The sequence below is a fragment of the Catharus ustulatus genome (genome assembly GCF_009819885.2).
Source record: "Catharus ustulatus isolate bCatUst1 chromosome Z unlocalized genomic scaffold, bCatUst1.pri.v2 scaffold_26_arrow_ctg1, whole genome shotgun sequence".
NCBI lineage: Eukaryota > Metazoa > Chordata > Aves > Passeriformes > Turdidae > Catharus > Catharus ustulatus.
The window spans coordinates 524,042-540,380 of NW_024879445.1; the positions used below are offsets into that span (position 1 = coordinate 524,042).

General features: G+C 48.7%; 2 protein-coding genes across 2 annotated transcripts; both read left to right on the forward strand.

Moving 5' to 3' along the window:
- The first annotated feature begins 4 nt into the window (after nt 1-4).
- Nucleotides 5-3,836, forward strand: AK6 (adenylate kinase 6). Its single transcript, XM_033086451.2, has 5 exons — nt 5-77; nt 642-734; nt 1,843-1,901; nt 1,982-2,127; nt 3,029-3,836. The coding sequence occupies exons 1-5, from the start codon at nt 50-52 to the stop codon at nt 3,216-3,218; spliced, it is 516 nt and encodes a 171-aa protein (XP_032942342.1). The 5' UTR covers nt 5-49; the 3' UTR covers nt 3,219-3,836.
- Nucleotides 3,837-5,311: 1,475 nt separating this feature from the next.
- CCDC125 (coiled-coil domain containing 125) lies at nt 5,312-16,338 on the forward strand. Its single transcript, XM_033086416.1, has 13 exons — nt 5,312-5,341; nt 5,530-5,899; nt 6,945-7,003; nt 7,544-7,630; nt 8,444-8,521; nt 8,666-8,751; nt 10,399-10,481; nt 12,213-12,328; nt 12,800-12,907; nt 13,862-14,033; nt 14,983-15,116; nt 15,203-15,524; nt 16,106-16,338. Exons 2-13 carry the CDS (start codon nt 5,638-5,640, stop codon nt 16,336-16,338), a joined length of 1,740 nt encoding a protein of 579 aa, XP_032942307.1. The 5' UTR covers nt 5,312-5,341; nt 5,530-5,637.
- The last annotated feature ends 1 nt before the right edge of the window (nt 16,339 follows it).

The following is a 16,339-nucleotide window of genomic DNA, read 5'->3' on the forward strand; positions in this document are numbered from 1 at the left end:
GGCGGAGAAGGCCCCCGCGCACGTGTGTCCGCGGCGACGGGCGGCGGCCATGAGGCGGCCGAACGTGCTGATCACCGGTGGGCACCGCGGCGGCACCAGCCAGCCAGGGGGGCTGTGGGGCCAAGCACGGGGGGGTTTGGGGTGTGGGGTGCGGGCCTGGGCTCGCTGAGGGCCTGGGATCCCGGTCCTGGCCCAGCCCGAGGTGATTCCGGGGGGAGAGTCCCAGCCCGGGGGGGATTTTGGGGTGCGGGGCTCCGGCCCTATCACAGCCCGGCGGGGTTTAGGTTGTGAGGCAGCAGCGTGGCTGGTCTGGGGTGTGGGGTCCCTGCCCGGGGTGGTTTTGCAGCTCTACTCCTTCGTGAGAACGTGGGGCAGTCCCGTTTCACCTGAGGGTTTTCACATGAATGGAGATTTCCTGTCGAACCCTCGCGGCGCACACTGCTGCACACAGTCAGAGTTCTCTCTCTGTTTTCCTGTTTCGCTCCCCTCGCCTGTTTCTCTTTGTCCTGCAGCTTTTTGTCCCTTTTCCACCCCATGAACTCTCCAGTGTGGGCTGTCAGAAAGTTCCACTTCACCTGCCGGGGTGTCTGAGGGGACCTGCAAGCTCTCCCCTCACCTTTCCCTGTGGGTTTGATCCGCAGGCACGCCGGGAGTTGGGAAAACCACGCTGGGAAAGGAGCTGGCGTCCAGAGCTGGGCTGAGCTACGTCAACGTGGGGGACCTGGCCAGGGAAGGTGCTGTGTCACAGCTGTCCCCTGAGCTCGGGGACACGCTGCTGCTCTCGGGTGCACTGGGAGCCCCTGCACACCTGCCTGGCGGCTAGGGAGTGCAGCTGGAGAGGAGGAGGCTCTGGGAGAGCTCAGAGCCCTTTCCAGGGCCTGAAGAGGCTCCAGGAGAGCTGGAGAGGGGCTTGGGACAAGGCATGGAGGGACAGCACACAGGGAATGGCTCCCAGTGCCAGGATGGGATTTGGGGCAGGAATTGTTCCCTGTAGGGTGGGCAGGGCTGGGTGGGATTTGGGGCAGGAATTGTTCCCTGTAGGGTGGGCAGGGCTGGGTGGGATTTGGGGCAGGAATTGTTCCCTGTAGGGAGGGCAGGGCTGGGTGGGATTTGGGGCAGGAATTGTTCCCTGGCACAGGGTGGGCAGGGCTGGGTGGGATTTGGGGCAGGAATTGTTCCCTGTAGGGTGGGCAGGGCTGGGTGGGATTTGGGGCAGGAATTGTTCCCTGGCACAGGGTGGGATTTGGGGCAGGAATTGTTCCCTGTAGGGAGGGCAGGGCTGGGTGGGATTTGGGGCAGGAATTGTTCCCTGGCACAGGGTGGGCAGGGCTGGGTGGGATTTGGGGCAGGAATTGTTCCCTGTAGGATGAGCAGGACTGGGTGGGATTTGGGGCAGGAATTGTTCCCTGTAGGGTGGGCAGGGCTGGGTGGGATTTGGGGCAGGAATTGTTCCCTGTCTCAGGTGCCCAGATTTGCTGTGGCTGCCCCTGGATCCCTGGCAGTGCCCAAGGCCAGGCTGGACATTGGGGACAGTGGGAGGTGTCCCTGCCATGGCAGGGGCGGCACTGGGTGTGCTTTAAGGTCCCTCCAGCCCAACCTAATCTGTGGTTCTGTGTATTAAATGAATTTTCTTGAGCAGGTGTGTCTGTAGCAGCACACTTGATGCTAAGTAATAAATACCAAACTTATCCTTACGTGGATTTGCAAGCAGAGCATTCCCTACCCTGAACTCTGCCTTTCACCTCCTGAGACAAACATAGCAACATAAATTAATTGTGGCAAAATTAATTGTGGTGAGTGCTCTGCTGCCCAGCAACCATGTGGGAACTGTGTGTGCTGCAGGGGAGCTGTATGAAGGCTTTGATGAGGAGTACGACTGCCCCATTCTGGATGAGGACAGGGTAAGCCCAGCCCCTGGGGCCGCCCCCGCTGCGTTTGGGCTGTGCAGCAGCAGCCAGCCTGCCCTGTGTGCTGTCTGCAGGTGGTGGACGAGCTGGAGGAGAGGATGAGCGAGGGAGGGGTGATTGTGGATTACCATGGCTGCGACTTCTTCCCCGAGCGCTGGTTCCACATCGTGTTCGTGCTTCGCACGGAGAACTCGTGTCTGTACGACAGGCTGGAGAGCAGGTGTGCCCCAAAGTGCTCCTGGGGGGATGCCTCAAGGGTCAGCTTTGTGTTTTCCACATTCTCTGAACCCCACACAAAGTGTTCCAGGCTCTCAGGCACACACAACAATCCTTCCCCAGCCCCAGAACCAAGGACATGCTGCACCCAAAAAGTGCCAACCGTTGATTTTCTGCTACAAGGTGATGCTGGAGGATTGGGCAGGGTTTGGAGATGTGGATCCAAGGGAGGGTGAACGAGAGTGTGGAGCCTCAGATGTCAAATGGAAGAGGCTGAGGATGGATGAAGGCTTGGAATAAACGTGGAGGAGATGGCAGAACCAAGGGGACTCATCCAGATCAAGATTTTGTGGGATCATGGAATGGTTTGGGTTGGAAAGGATCTTAAAATCCATCCCCTTCCACCCCTGCATGGGCAGGTGATGCCTTCAGTTTTATCTTTTACATTTCCCACATTCTGCATTGGGATATAACTCTGAACTCACACAAAGTGCTCCAGGTTCTCTCCCAGCTCAGGCACACACAACAATCCTTTCCCAGCCCCAGAACCAAGGACACGCTGCAGCTCCAGCCCCAAAAAGTGCAAACAGGGAATGGAGGAGAGAATCTGGGAGGGTGGGACTGCAGAGCCTGGAGCTGGGATTGGACAATGAACTCAAACTGATAAAAGTGTGAAACTCCTGACTGGGATCCAGCTTGGGTGGAGTTCTGGGCTCTGGCACTGCCCAAGGTGAATCCTTAGAAGGGTTTTAATAAATCCCTGCTTTATTCCTTTAGCAGTGCCAGCCTCTGCTCCAGGGAGCCTCCCAGGGCATCAGTGGGACTTCACTTAAGGCATAAATCTCAAAAAAACACTTCTGTTTTCTCCATGCCTCAGTCTGCCTCTTTGTGCTCTTGTTCTCTAGGGGCTACACGGGGAAGAAGCTGCAGGACAACCTTCAGTGTGAAATTTTCCAGACTCTGTATGAGGAAGCTGTGTTGTCATATAAAAAGGAAATTGTGCACCAGTTACCCAGCAACACTCCAGAGGACCTAGAGAGGAATTTGGATCAGATTATGCAATGGATTGAGCAATGGATGAAGGACAACAACTGACTTTTGGTGGAACAGTAACTGCTGCATCTCTTGGGAGGGAGGGAGGGTTTAATAAATTATATTCACAATTCTTGTATTATAAATGAACATGGATTTTGTTAAAACTGGCTGGGGGGTAGAAGAATATTCTGAACAGCCAGGTTGTGAAGGTTTGTGTCATCACCCTGAGAGGCATCAGGAGAAGATACAAGTGGCTGGAAGGATGAAAATGAGGTTGCCCTGAGCAGCAGGAGCTGTGTTCAGTACATGAGAATTCCTTGGACCTTTCAATTAAAACCAAACCATGAATTCCCTGCAAGAAAACTGTAAAATCCTGGTAACAGTTGAGGCACTTTTGATTTCCAGAGGATGGAACAGTGTCCTGGAGAGGAGTTGGATTGATGCTGAGTTGTGGGACCAAAACCTGCTGTGCTCTGCTGTGGCCTCGGCCCTGTGAGGGTCGTGCAGAGTGAGAGGGTTTGGTACAGGCTGAGGTGTGTCCTTTGCTTTGGAGGGCAAAGAAGTGATGCGAGAGCTGTTCTGAAATGATTGCACAGAGCTTTGGGGATTCCTTCCTGTGTAAGGAAACGTCAGCATTGGTGCGTGGCGCGTTTAACAATAAACTCTATTTTCCTTTTTTCCCTGTCTTGCCCATCTCTTGTCAGAGTGGACCTGCAGTGATCCTAAACCTGATAAAACACTGGCAGGATCTGTTGTGATTGCTGTTAAATCCTGCGCCCCAGGGGGGCAGGGCTGCACAAGGAAGAGAAAACCTTCCTTCAGAGAAAAACTGCTTGGGAAGAAAACCTTTCTTTTTATTTAAGATTCTGCAGGAAGTGCTTGCTTATGAACCCTTTATGAGTTTGGATAGTAAAACAACTTTCTTGAAAACTTCTGTAGTGAGGAGTGTTGTTATTACACAGGTACAACTTCATTTTTTATTCCAAATTTGCTGTTGGCTTTTTGTTTTTTTTTTTGGTGACACTTGCAGAACAACACTGCAACAGAAATTGATGCTCTAATGAATCAAAATAGTGATAAACAGAGTGTTTCCTTGGGGAATTGGTCCGGGCATTACCGGAGTAGCAAAGAGGTGGGAGTGGGATGTCAGGACAGCCAACGATTGGGGCGGCCACGCCTGCTCCCCAGCCTGTCCGAGCTGTGCCGGGCACGGGGCTGCGGCACGGACCGTGGTACAAAACGGGAATAAAATCCCCGAGCTTGGAGGGGGCAGAGGATGAACCCCTGTGCTTGGAGGGGGCAGAGGAATTAAACCTCCCCGTCTGGGAGTGGGCAGAGGAAGAACCCCCCATGCTTGGAGGGGCAGAGGAATAAACCCAAATCCTTAGAGGGGGCAGAGGATGAACCCCCGTGGTTGGAACGGCAGAGGGATTAAACCTCCCCGAGCTGGGAGCGGGCAGAGGATGAACCCCTGAGCTTGGAGGGGGCAGAAGAATGAACCCCCCGTCCTTAGAGGGGGTAGAGGAATAAAACCCCTGTCCTTGGAGGGGGTAGAGAATTAAACCTCCCTGTGCTTGGAAGGGGCAGACGAATTAAACCTCCCCATCTCGGAGCGGGCAGAGGAATAAAACCTCCATCCTTGGAGGGGACAGAGAATGAACCCCCCCGTCTTTAGAGGGGGCAGAGGAATTAAACCTCCCCGTCTCGGAGCGGGCAGAGGATGAACCCCCATCCTTGGAGGGGCAGAGAATGAACCCCCCATCCTTTGAAGGGCAGATGAATTAAACCTCCCCGAGCTCGGAGCGGGCAGAGGATGAACCCCCGTGCTTGGAAGGGCAGAGGGATGAACCCCTGTCCTTGGAGGGGCAGAGGAATAAAACGTCCATCCTTGGAGGGGACAGAGAATGAACCCCCCGTCTGGGAGCGGGCAGAGGGATGAAGCCCATCTTTAGAAGGGACAGAGGAATTAACCCTCCCCGTCCGGGAGCGGGCAGAGGATGAACCCAAACCCTTGGAAGGACAGATGAATTAACCCTCCCCGTCTGTGAGCGGGCAGAGGGGTGAATCCCCGTCTTTAGAAGGGACAGAGGAATTAACCCACCCCGTCCGGGAGCGGGCAGCGCCCGCAGCCGCGCCCGGAGCCGCCCCGGGGCGGGACCGGCACGGCCGGAGCGGGAGCGCAGGTGGCTCGGGGGCTCGGGGGGACCCGGGGGTGGCCCCCAGGGGGTGTCCCCGAGGTGTCCCCCCCATCGGGCAGGGCTCCCATCGCGGCGATCTGGGCAGCCCCGGGTGTGGAGCGGGTGTGGAGCGGGTCCGGAGCCGCTCCGCCGGGTCTGTCCCGCTGCTCTGAACTGCTTTCCTGTTTTTCCAGGGAAATTCTGGCCTTGCGGGAGGCGCTGTTCGCCGGCAGGTGAGGGGCCCTCAGCCAGGGAAGAGACTCCAAACGAACCAAAAGCCCGAAAAGAGCCAGAAGGAGAAGATGGAGGAAGCAGAAGAGGATGACATGGCATGCGGAGACTTGGGGAACGGGCTTGGGAGAAGACCGGGAGGTGTTTATGAAGGGGAAAACTTGCTGAATTACTATTCAGTTAGGTCTAGGAAGGGATCTGGAAAGACCTGTAGCTCCCCCCTGTCAGCAGAGGAAAGCGATGCTGCAGCTCTTCCTGCTGCAAAACGAAACAGCCTTTTCGAGGGATCGCTCAAAAAACCTGCCTCTAGCTCCACACGACACAATAGCTGTGGTAAGAGCAATTTGGGAGTCAATTGTTCACCCCCACAAAAGTTTTCCTGAGCGAAAGCCGCTCAGCTTCCTCACGAAGTTTAATTCCAAGTTTAATTCCAAGTTTAATTCAAGCCGCTTGACAAAATCCCTGGAGAGGTCGGTGCCTGCTGGGATCCTCCAGAAGTGCTGCTCAGTGTTGTGACCACTCCTAGTGCAAAATGCCCGGTTTTAAAGTGTTTAATTTTGCATTTGGAGGTGACATTTAGCAAAGAGCACCCACACGGGTGTAGATGTGTCTGTGAAATTGAGCGGCATTGCTTGGATTCTGCTTTGGTTAAGTTAGTTGAAGTCTTCTTAAAGCAGCATCTAAAGTTTGTGGCTAAATATTCAAAATCTTATTCGGTCTTTGGTTGAAATTAGTGAATTGGCTTCCTTTAGGGGTTAGGAAGTCGATTTCAGAACCTGCATTGGCATTCATCTTCCTTTTTTGTGAAGGCAATGCTGCTGTAAAAACAATCAAGGGTAGGCAGTGCTGTTCATTACAGCCCAGCTGCTCTCCTACCCATTTCTAATATTTTGACTGAAGTATTTTTGTGTAACTTGCCTATTTCTCTTGTTTGAACACTTCCTCATCATCCTTTCCACAGCAAGCTGAACTTCTCTGTCTCTTGAAAATCGCCCCTGCTTCTGCACAGTGCTGCTGTTGTTTAGAGTGTGGATGTTGAAAAGCTGCAATCAGAAAAAAATCTTAAAAATTATTTTTTTTTCCTAATCAAGATGGCAATTTTATTGGCTTTATTTTAAAAGAAGTTGTGAAATGTTTGCCTTTGCTTTCTGTCTGTTTACAACACTTTCCCCCCATTTCACTTCTTTAACCAAAGCAATGTGTTTGAAGTTTGTATTGATGTGTTTCTTAAATCTGTTTGTTAGCCCCACAAGAAAAAAAAAAAGATGAAAATTCACTTTGTATGTTACCTGTTTTCAGGGTAAAATCCTCACTTTTTTTTTTTTCCCTTTAAATATCACAATATCTTATAATTTAGTGTTCTCTTTTACTCCTACAGAATCTAATACTGAAGTGTCAAATGAAGAACTGAAGCAACAACTTCAGGGAGCTCTGGAGGTTGGTAACAGTGCCCAGGGTGCTGCTCTCCAATTCTGCATTTCCTCCCCACGTAGCGGGAGGATCTTGGCATGCTGAGAGGCTTGGATGGACCCAGGCTTTGAAATTAAAACAGGGGTTGGAAGCTTCATTGCATTTTGTGCCAGGAAATCATAGTGTGAGGTGGATTTTATATTCTGGGGGGTTTGTTTGTGGTTTTTTAGAGAGGGCAGAGAAAGTGTTTTTAAAGATGTAGGGAATATTGTAGGTATTGCTGTACTTTTCTAGCAGATGTTTTTGTTTTGTTAAGCGTGGTGTAAGCAGTCTTTGGATATTTAATCTGCATTTTTGCTGGAAGGTAGTTAGCAGTCCATTTTGATTTTGCTGTGGTTAAACGTGTTGAGGTGTTGGCACATTCCCTGTGCTCCTGAACCTCAGCTGAGCCCAGGGAAGGACAGCACACAGAGGTTTGCTTTTTGAGGAGAGCAAATTTACATACAGTCAAATCTTAGCAGGATAACCTTGGCTTTTACTCGGTGTGTCTGCTCTGCTTTGCTTCAGGAAGTTGAAATTCTGAAAGTTGAGCTTGAAGCATCTCGAAGGCAGCTCGAAGGAAAAGATGAAGCCCTGAGAATCCTGCAGAGCATGGTAGGAGCTGTTCAGAAATCACTTGGCACCTGCTGGTAACCAGGAAAACAGACACAATCTTCTGCTGCTCCTCATAAAAACCTCAAAAACCTTACGGCCTTCCCAGGGGTGCAATTTTGCTCATTGAGTCTGCAGATGTCTACAGACCTGCCTCTGCAATTTACTGGGACTAGTGTGTTATTTAAGAGGAATTTACCGTTGTAGCAATTCTCATAATTTTACCTTTGAGGATCCTTTAGGATTTATCTACTGAACATAAAATTAAGGCCTTTTTCCAGTCCCTTATAATGAAGATTTTGCTTGGAGTCCTGCTGCAAAGCATGAGCATGTGGAGTTGACTGCTCCATCTGCTGCCCTAGAGGACAGTGTGCTTTAAAATGTCAGGTCATTCTTTTGTTTGTAGTATTTTTATTCTCTTTCATAACCAATTCTGCTGAAAATCAGTTCCTGGGATTTAGCCTACTTACATAACCCATTTCTAGCTGTCTGGTTTGTACCCTCACATGTTTGAAACAAGTTAGGCCTGGATCAGAGCTGAGGTTTTTTTGAGATGTGATTGCACCAGCCCTGGAGAAGACATGATCTCGAGTTAAATGCAGAGTTTGTGGGATTGAAACCCAAGTTTTTATCCAAGTTAGACTCGAGATCAGAACCCTCTGGGGCTCACAAGCAAGCTGTTGTTGTTGGTAACTCTGCTTTGTAACCTTGCACACTGCAGTTTGACTATGAATGTGAAACTGAAAATTAATTTAATCACAGTACTTGACAGAGCTGCATTTCGGGGTTTGGTTTGGTTGTTGGTTGATTTTGCAGGCAGTGTTTGATAAAGCCACAAGCCACACGAAAGCAATGCTTCAGAAAACTGAGGAGGAAAAGAGGACTTTGGAGAAGGTAAGTGTGGGGGTTTCCTTCACACAGAGAAGCCCATGGCTGTTAAAAGGGGTTATCAGATTGTCACTGAGGTCTCTGCCAAACCCAGCACCCCTGGCATCCTTCTGGTGGGAGCCCTGCTGCAAGTTTGCTTTGTTTCCACAGGAAATAAATATCTTGCAGTGGGAAATTGAATTTGATCAGGACAGATTTAAAAACATAGAAGACACCTGGACAGAAAAATATGACAGGTATTTTGACTTACACTCTGTATCACTGGGTTTTTTGTTTGATTTTTGTTTTTAAATTGCAGAGCGCTCTTTGTCATCTCTTCTGTGTTCCCAACTTGCTTCCTTAGGTTCCTTGGGGGTTTTGTATTTTCCCAATTCCCTTCCAAATTCTTGAAGAATTTGATTTTTCACACTAGTCACGTTTGTATTTTTCAATTAAAACTTCTAGATCTATTGCCCTGGCTTTTTTTTTTTATTTTTATTTTTTTTTCCCAGGCTGGCTTTGCCAGGCTGAGTTTTATTTCCTCATACAACCTTAGCCAGCTGGGGACTGATTATCTTTATTTACCTTAACTGTAGATGAGGCAGGGAAAATAATGGTATATGCATGCATGTGGAAATGTAATTTCCTGGTTAATGATTTCCTCATTGTCTTGCTGTTATGTCTGGGCATGAGTGCAGGTAAAATTCAGTGCTTTAGAGAGAGGCTGATCAAGAGGTTCTTTGTTAAATAAGAGTCACTCTGGGTGGACAGCAGGTGTGGTTGGGCAGGAAGAATGTGGCAGAGACACTAAACTAATAATATAAACAGACTTGGAGAAATAGGACCAGCAGACTCACTCATCTACATGTAGAAATTGTATCTCTGAAGTCTGCCCGTCAGAGGAGCTGTTATTGTTATTATTAATTAATTTATTTATTTTATTATTATTATTGTTGTTGTTGTTGTTATTGTTATTATTATTATTATTGCTGTTGTTTTTACAGTTCAGCATTATGTTTCTGTTTAAATATGTTTCAACTTCGAGTCAAAGAGTAAGCCACAAGTTTACAAACCATTCCATAGATAAATCTGTCTCTTGAAAAGCTCTCTGGCTTTCCTGTCTGAGTGGGCTGGAGGTGTAGCTGTGCAGTTTGAAGCCACAAAACTGGTGATGGAAGACACAGATATAACTTCAGAAAACTGACAGCCAGGGGCTTAGCCTGCTTTGCAAAACATCTCATATTTTTCTGATAGTTTTCTGGCATCTGAGGCAGCAGGACAAGAGGAACATGTATTTTCTGTTGTTTTTTTTTCTAAGTGAAATAATTCAGACTAAGCTGCACTTGCTGGCAGCTGGGGAGATGCACCAGACAAATTGTGTTGCTGTGACATTTAGGACGTCAGATTGCCACTGTTCTGTTCAAGAAGGAAATGCTTCAAGGAAAAGTGCATTACCAGTGCATATTGTGTGTTCTCACGTTGCGACACCTGAAGGCACAGCTGTTCTTGAAAACAGGATTCAGGCTGCAGGAAGTTTACAGACCAGAGCTGTCACACCTCTAATAGCAGTTTTGTTCCTTCAAGGGAGTAGGAAATTTCTAGCAAGTGTTTCAGAGGTTCATAATTAGTAATTTTTTGCATTTCTAATGGAAATGTGTCACTTAAAATTATCTTGTTAAAGCTGTTGGCACTGCCTTCTTATATGTGATTTTTTTTTTTTAATTTATATCTAGTACTCAACACCTTTCACTTTTTTTTTTTTTACTCCACCTTCTAAGTAATCCTAATTTTAATTTGCATAAATATTAGATATCATGCTTTCACAGATTATTTTTTAAATGATTGAGTGCCCACTTAAAAGTACTTTTTAACAATACAATAAAGCCATTTTTTAACTTCTACAGGATATACTGTGAAAATGCAGCTCTTAAGGAAGCATTGAAACTGAGGACAGAAGAAGTTAAAACACTCAGAGCTGAAAATGCAAGTAAGTCAGCAAGAGCTACCCCTCTGAATACACTGTTTTTCAAGAGTAATTCAGGATTTAGCTGTGATGGAAGCTTGCTGTGGGATCAGTGTTTTTCAAGAGTAATTCAGGATTTAGCTGTGATGGAAGCTTGCTGTGGGATCAGTGTTTTTCAAGAGTAATTCAGGATTTAGCTGTGGTGGAAGCTTGCTGTGGGATCAGTGTTTTTCAAGAGTAATTCAGGATTTAGCTGTGATGGAAGCTTGCTTTGGGATCAGTGTTTTTCAAGAATAATTCAGGATTTAGCTGTGATGGAAGCTTGCTGTGGGATCAGTGTTTTTCAAGAATAATTCAGGATTTAGCTGTGATGGAAGCTTGCTGTGGGATCACTGTTTTTCAGGAATAATTCAGGATTTAGCTGTGATGGAAGCTTGCTGTGGGATCAGTGTTTTTCAAGAGTAATTCAGGATTTAGCTGTGATGGAAGCTTGCTGTGGGATCACTGTTTTTCAAGAATAATTCAGGATTTAGCTGTGATGGAAGCTTGCTGTGGGATCAGTGTTTTTCAAGAGTAATTCAGGATTCAGCTGTGATGGAAGCTTGCTGTGGGATCAGTGTTTTTCAAGAATAATTCAGGATTTAGCTGTGATGGAAGCTTGCTGTGGGATCAGTGTTTTTCAAGAGTAATTCAGGATTTAGCTGTGATGGAAGCTTGCTGTGGGATCAGTGTTTTTCAAGAATAATTCAGGATTTAGCTGTGATGGAAGCTTGCTGTGGGATCAGTGTTTTTCAAGAGTAATTCAGGATTTAGCTGTGATGGAAGCTTGCTGTGGGATCAGTGTTTTTCAAGAATAATTCAGGATTTAGCTGTGATGGAAGCTTGCTGTGGGATCAGTGTTTTTCTAGAATAATTCAGGATTTAGCTGTGATGGACGCTTGCTGTGGGATCAGTGTTTTTCAGGAATAATTCAGGATTTAGCTGTGATGGAAGCTTGCTGTGGGATCACTGTTTTTCAAGAGTAATTCAGGATTTAGCTGTGATGGAAGCTTGCTGTGGGATCAGTGTTTTTCTAGAATAATTCAGGATTTAGCTGTGGTGGAAGCTTGCTGTGGGATCACTGTTTTTCAGGAATAATTCAGGATTTAGCTGTGGTGGAAGCTTGGTGTGGGATCACTGTTTTTCAAGAATAATTCAGGATTTAGCTGTGATGGAAGCTTGCTGTGGGATCAGTGTTTTTCAAGAATAATTCAGGATTTAGCTGTGATGGAAACTTGCTGTGGGATCAGTGTTTTTCAAGAATAATTCAGGATTTAGCTGTGATGAAAACTTGCTGTGGGATCTTGTTACTGGAATCTGATCTTAGTGGATATGCAGAAATTAAACTGGAAAGCAGTCCTTTCCTTTGTTTTTTCTTTCCAAAAAGCTTTAAAACAGCTGACTTAAGTCATTACTTCCCAGTATTGTGCTGTTCCAAACGAGAGGCTGCCTGAGTTGTGAGTGCACAAAGAGATGAGCACTCAGTCCTGAGGCAGAGCAATACAGGAAATGGTCTCTCTCTAAGTGGGTCATCACTTCTGGGAGAACACACAAGAAGGAACAACTGGGATACGAGTTCCTACTTCTGCACTCTCGTCTTGTTCCCAGGCTGGTGCTTGAGCTGTGAAACCGCTTCGTTCAGGTGTAGCTGAGCTCAGGAATCAAGAAATCGGAGCAGCAGGTTTTTGTAATCGCTCCCTTTGTTTTGTTCTCTAGTCCTGAAGCAGCAGTGCCTGGAATTCCTTGCAATGCTAGACGTGAAACAGCAGAAGGTTTTTCAGGAGAGCATGCTGTTGAGTGAAAGTGACATTACTGATTTTACGGGTCTTGAAGTAAGTGTTGCCTGTGTGTTTTTCCAAGTGGCTGCTTCAGAGATATGTGTTCAAAATGCATACAGAAAAAACATTGCTCATTACATATCCCTTTATTTGAACCCATTTTTGGCTAATTAGCTCATGCCTTTAATCAGTGTCTGTTAATCAGTGTTGTTCTTCCTGGCCCACCTTGCAGAGAAAGATCAGATGGCATCAGGCTGTATTTCACAAGCTTATTTTTACTCTTCCTAGCACTTAAACCCTGTTTCCTGGTGTTTTACTGAGCACAGCAGTGAGGACTAGGTGAGGGTGGGTGTGCTGTCCCGAGCACAGGTGAGGGCTGCAGGGTGTGGCACACCCACCTGTCAGGTTCTGCCTGAACACACACCTCTCCTCCTGAGTCAGAAACCTCCTGCTGCTGCTCCCTGTGTGGTTTCAGGGCGGTTTCTGCGGGCTGCTCCTGACCTGTGGCTTGTTTTGGCTTTTCAGCTGGCCGTGCTGGGAGCCTGCAGCTGCAGTCCTGCTGAGGGGCAGCCCTGTCCCTGTGCCAGAGTGGCGGCTCTCACTCGGAAGCAGCTCCTGCATCTCAAGCAAGAGGTGACAAGGCCTGGCTGGGTGGGGACAGGTAGGGGGTGCTGCTGCCCCTAACAAAGCCAGGAGCTCCCAACCACTGCTTGCACAAACTCAGCTGTCTCACAGCCACAGTGGATCTCAGAAATAGTGCAGAGTTTGTTCATGATGCTTGTAATACCACGCTTTCTGCTGGCAGAAAAAATCGTAATTATATCTACTCAGCTTTGCTAGTTTTGATAAAGTGATTTTTGTGCTATTTTCTCTTCTCCCTGTGTGTTTTAACCTGGAGAAGGAGAGCACACCCTGAGGGTATGCCCTCCATGGATGTACACACACTGTGACTGTGGATTGGCACTGAACCTTTTCCTTCTTTCCTTCCTGGAGTGCAGTTTCACCCCTCCTTCCTGTTGGCATCTCAGTCAGCAAGCTGATGGTGCTGGAAAATATCTATTTACCTCACTCTTTAATCAATTACAGGAATTCCAGGCTCCTAATTTTTTCCTATTTATTGAAATGGTGTGGATTTAGAGTTTTCCTTCTAATTTGTATGTGACCCTGCAAATGTGGTAGCTGATCCTGTGGTCCTGCTGCAGAACTTCCAGCTGACTAACTGCTTCTGAAAATAGGTGCTGGCCTGTCCCATATGATCCCTGATAGGGATTCCAGTCTCTTGCTCCTTTTTTTTCCTGGTGGGTGGGACATGATTTCCTTCCTCGAGCTCTTCTAGATGTGCAGAGATAAATAAATACCCAGAGGTGATTGTGTAGTTGGCTGAGGGTGTGGACATGTGCAGACAATGAAGAGTAAGGACTTGAATAACATCTCAAAATTTGTTTCTTGTCAGGAAAACTCTTTGATTCTTGCTACTTCCTTGATTTTATTTACTTGCAAGCTGTCTGTGTCTTAATATTAATTTTAAATCTGCTTTTGCTTGTAAATTAGCTAATATGCTTTAAATTTTCCCTGTATTAAAACCAGATTGAAGAGGTGAAGAAGAGTAAGGATGAGGCGTTCGTCATGGCAGATGCCTTCAGAATTGCGTTTGAGCAGCAGCTGATGCAGAGGAAGGACCAGGCCCTGAGGCTGGCAGAAGTGATAAACGTGAAGAAGGAAACCAGATTTGCGAACTGGAGACGCCTGCGAGGCACTGGTAGCTGGGCAGTCCGTGTGTCTGGGGGCTGGCTGGCGCAGGAGGCAGCAGGAGCTCCTCACTCTGTGCAAAAAAACAAAAAAAAATATAGTTAGATTATTTTTTAGCTCCAAATGGGGTACTGAGCAACCTGGTCTAGTGGAAGTTGTGGAACAAAATGAGTTTTAAGGTTTCATCTAACCCAGGCCATTTCATGATTCACTGGAGTACTAAATAGATTTTTTTTGTCTCTTTTCCCTTAAATATTTTTAGCCTTTTATTATGCATGGGTATCAATGTTAGTGTTTATTAGTGTCCTTACACTAATAGAGATTTACAAAGCCCTGTGTAGAAGAGGAAGAATTATAATCTCTGATGTAGGAATAATTCTAATAATCTTCTATTCTTTAAAAAAAAAGAATGGGTTAAAGAGAAGTATTTAAGTGCTTACATCATGATGGAAACCACTGCAGACTTTAAGAATGGCACAATATATTTATTTTGACCATTGGCCAGTAGCTGGCAGGCTTAACCTTGAGCAGCTGTTTCCCCTGTACTGACACCTCTGCTTTCCAGCTCAGTTGCCTGGCATATATATTCCATAATTTTAAAGTATTTTACATTTTCTGGAAATCCTACAAACTTGTAAGTGGCCCTGTGTCAGAGAGTCTTTGGGTTTTTTTAAGCTACTCACTGATTAGAAACAAATCACCGTGAATTATTGTTTAACTAGGGTGCCAAAAGTGTGTTTTCCATAGAGTGAAAGGAACTCTTGATTTCCCCACCTGTAAGGTCTGTGTAGCCTTTGTATGACAGCAGGAGCAGTGCTGCCGTTTCCCATGCAGAGGGAGAAGCTGCTGCTCGCACTGCCCTTTTCCAGATCATTCAAATCCAGGTTTACTTTATCCCAAAATCGTTTTTCCCTTCCTGGGCAATTCTGCAAATGTTGATATGTTTTTGTTTTCCTCAGAGCGAGTCAAGCTCCCGGGGAACAAGACCAACCTGGGGCGGAAACTATCGAGCCTGCTGTCGTCAGATGGGGACTGCAGGAAGGTGGAGGAGCTGGACAACCCCCACGAAATCCTGCGGATGCTGATAGATCTGGTCAGTATCTGGCTCCACTGCACAGCACACGTTTTCTGGGTGTATATTCCTGAGCTGACCGACGGCCGCTCTCCTTTCTCTCGAAGGTGAACGACAAGGAGGAGGCCCTGGCGCACCAGCGCAAGGTCAGCTACATGCTGGCACGGGCGGCCGAGGCCAGGGCGGCAGGGCCGGGGCAGGATGCGACGGGAAGGTGTTGGCTCGGAACCCCCAGCCCTGCGGCCGCCCCTCAGGCCGATGGTCACCCTCAGGCCGATGGTCACCCTCCGGCTGATGGTCATGGCCTCCCCACGCCGAGCAGCGCTCCTGGCCTGCCCCTCAGCGGAGCAGCCACACGGCGCCGCAGGCCGCGCTCCTGGCCCTCGGCACTCGGGCACCGCGAGGGAATGCAGGAGGTCTCGCTGCAGCGTGGGTTGTGATAAAGAAGCTTCTCGTGGAAACTGTGCTGTGATGGCGTTGCTGTGGGGGTGTGACATCACTGGAACAGGCAAGGCCTGAGGGGGGCGGATGGAGAGGCAGTGATGTCACTGTGAGGGTGTGATGTCACCGGAACAGGCAAGGCCTGAGGGGGCTGAGGGAGAGGCAGTGATGTCACTGTGAAGGGAGTGTGATGTCACCAGAACAGGCAAGGCCTGAGGGGGCTGAGGGAGAGGCAGTGATGTCACTGGGAGGGGAGTGTGACGTCATCAGAACAGACAAGGCCTGAGGGGGCTGAGGGAGAGGCAGTGACGTCACTGTGAGGGGAGTGTGACGTCATCGGAACAGACAAGGCCTGAGGAGAACTGATGGTGAGGCAGTGACGTCACCGCGGGGGCTGGGGGTGTGACAGCACGAGACCCGGAAGCGAGGAGCGCCCCCTGCCGGCGGGGCGCGGGACAAAGCAGGGGGTGTGTCCTTCACGGGCGGCTCCGCCCCCTCACACAGACCCCGCCCCCCCGGGATCCGTCCCGTCTGCCACTCTGCCCTTCTGCACTGTCAATCACATACAGGACTCCGCCCATTTCCGCACACCACGCCCACTCGCGCTGTCCGTCAGAAGCGTGGCCCCGCCCCTTCCCCGGCTGCGCCCCACGCCGGCCGTGGCGGGAAGCGCACGCGCAGGGCGGGGATGGGCGCGGTCGCGGTGACGTCACGCGCGGGCGCGGCCGCGCAGGCGCGTTGCGCACAGCGGAGGGTCGAGGCCGCCGCCCGGAGCCGCCGGCGGGGCCGGGGCGGGCCCTGAG

Excerpts from the sequence above, each read along its gene's own strand:
- AK6 (XM_033086451.2), top strand. The coding sequence starts at position 50 with ATGAGGCGGCCGAACGTGCTGATCACCG. Across the intron at positions 78-641 it reads GCCGAACGTGCTGATCACCG|GCACGCCGGGAGTTGGGAAA; the intron begins GTGGGCACCGCG and ends TTTGATCCGCAG. Across the intron at positions 1,902-1,981 it reads CCATTCTGGATGAGGACAGG|GTGGTGGACGAGCTGGAGGA; the intron begins GTAAGCCCAGCC and ends TGCTGTCTGCAG.
- CCDC125 (XM_033086416.1), top strand. The coding sequence starts at position 5,638 with ATGGAGGAAGCAGAAGAGGATGACATGGCATGCGGAGACTTGGGGAAC. Across the intron at positions 7,004-7,543 it reads AACTTCAGGGAGCTCTGGAG|GAAGTTGAAATTCTGAAAGT; the intron begins GTTGGTAACAGT and ends GCTTTGCTTCAG. Across the intron at positions 7,631-8,443 it reads TGAGAATCCTGCAGAGCATG|GCAGTGTTTGATAAAGCCAC; the intron begins GTAGGAGCTGTT and ends TTGATTTTGCAG.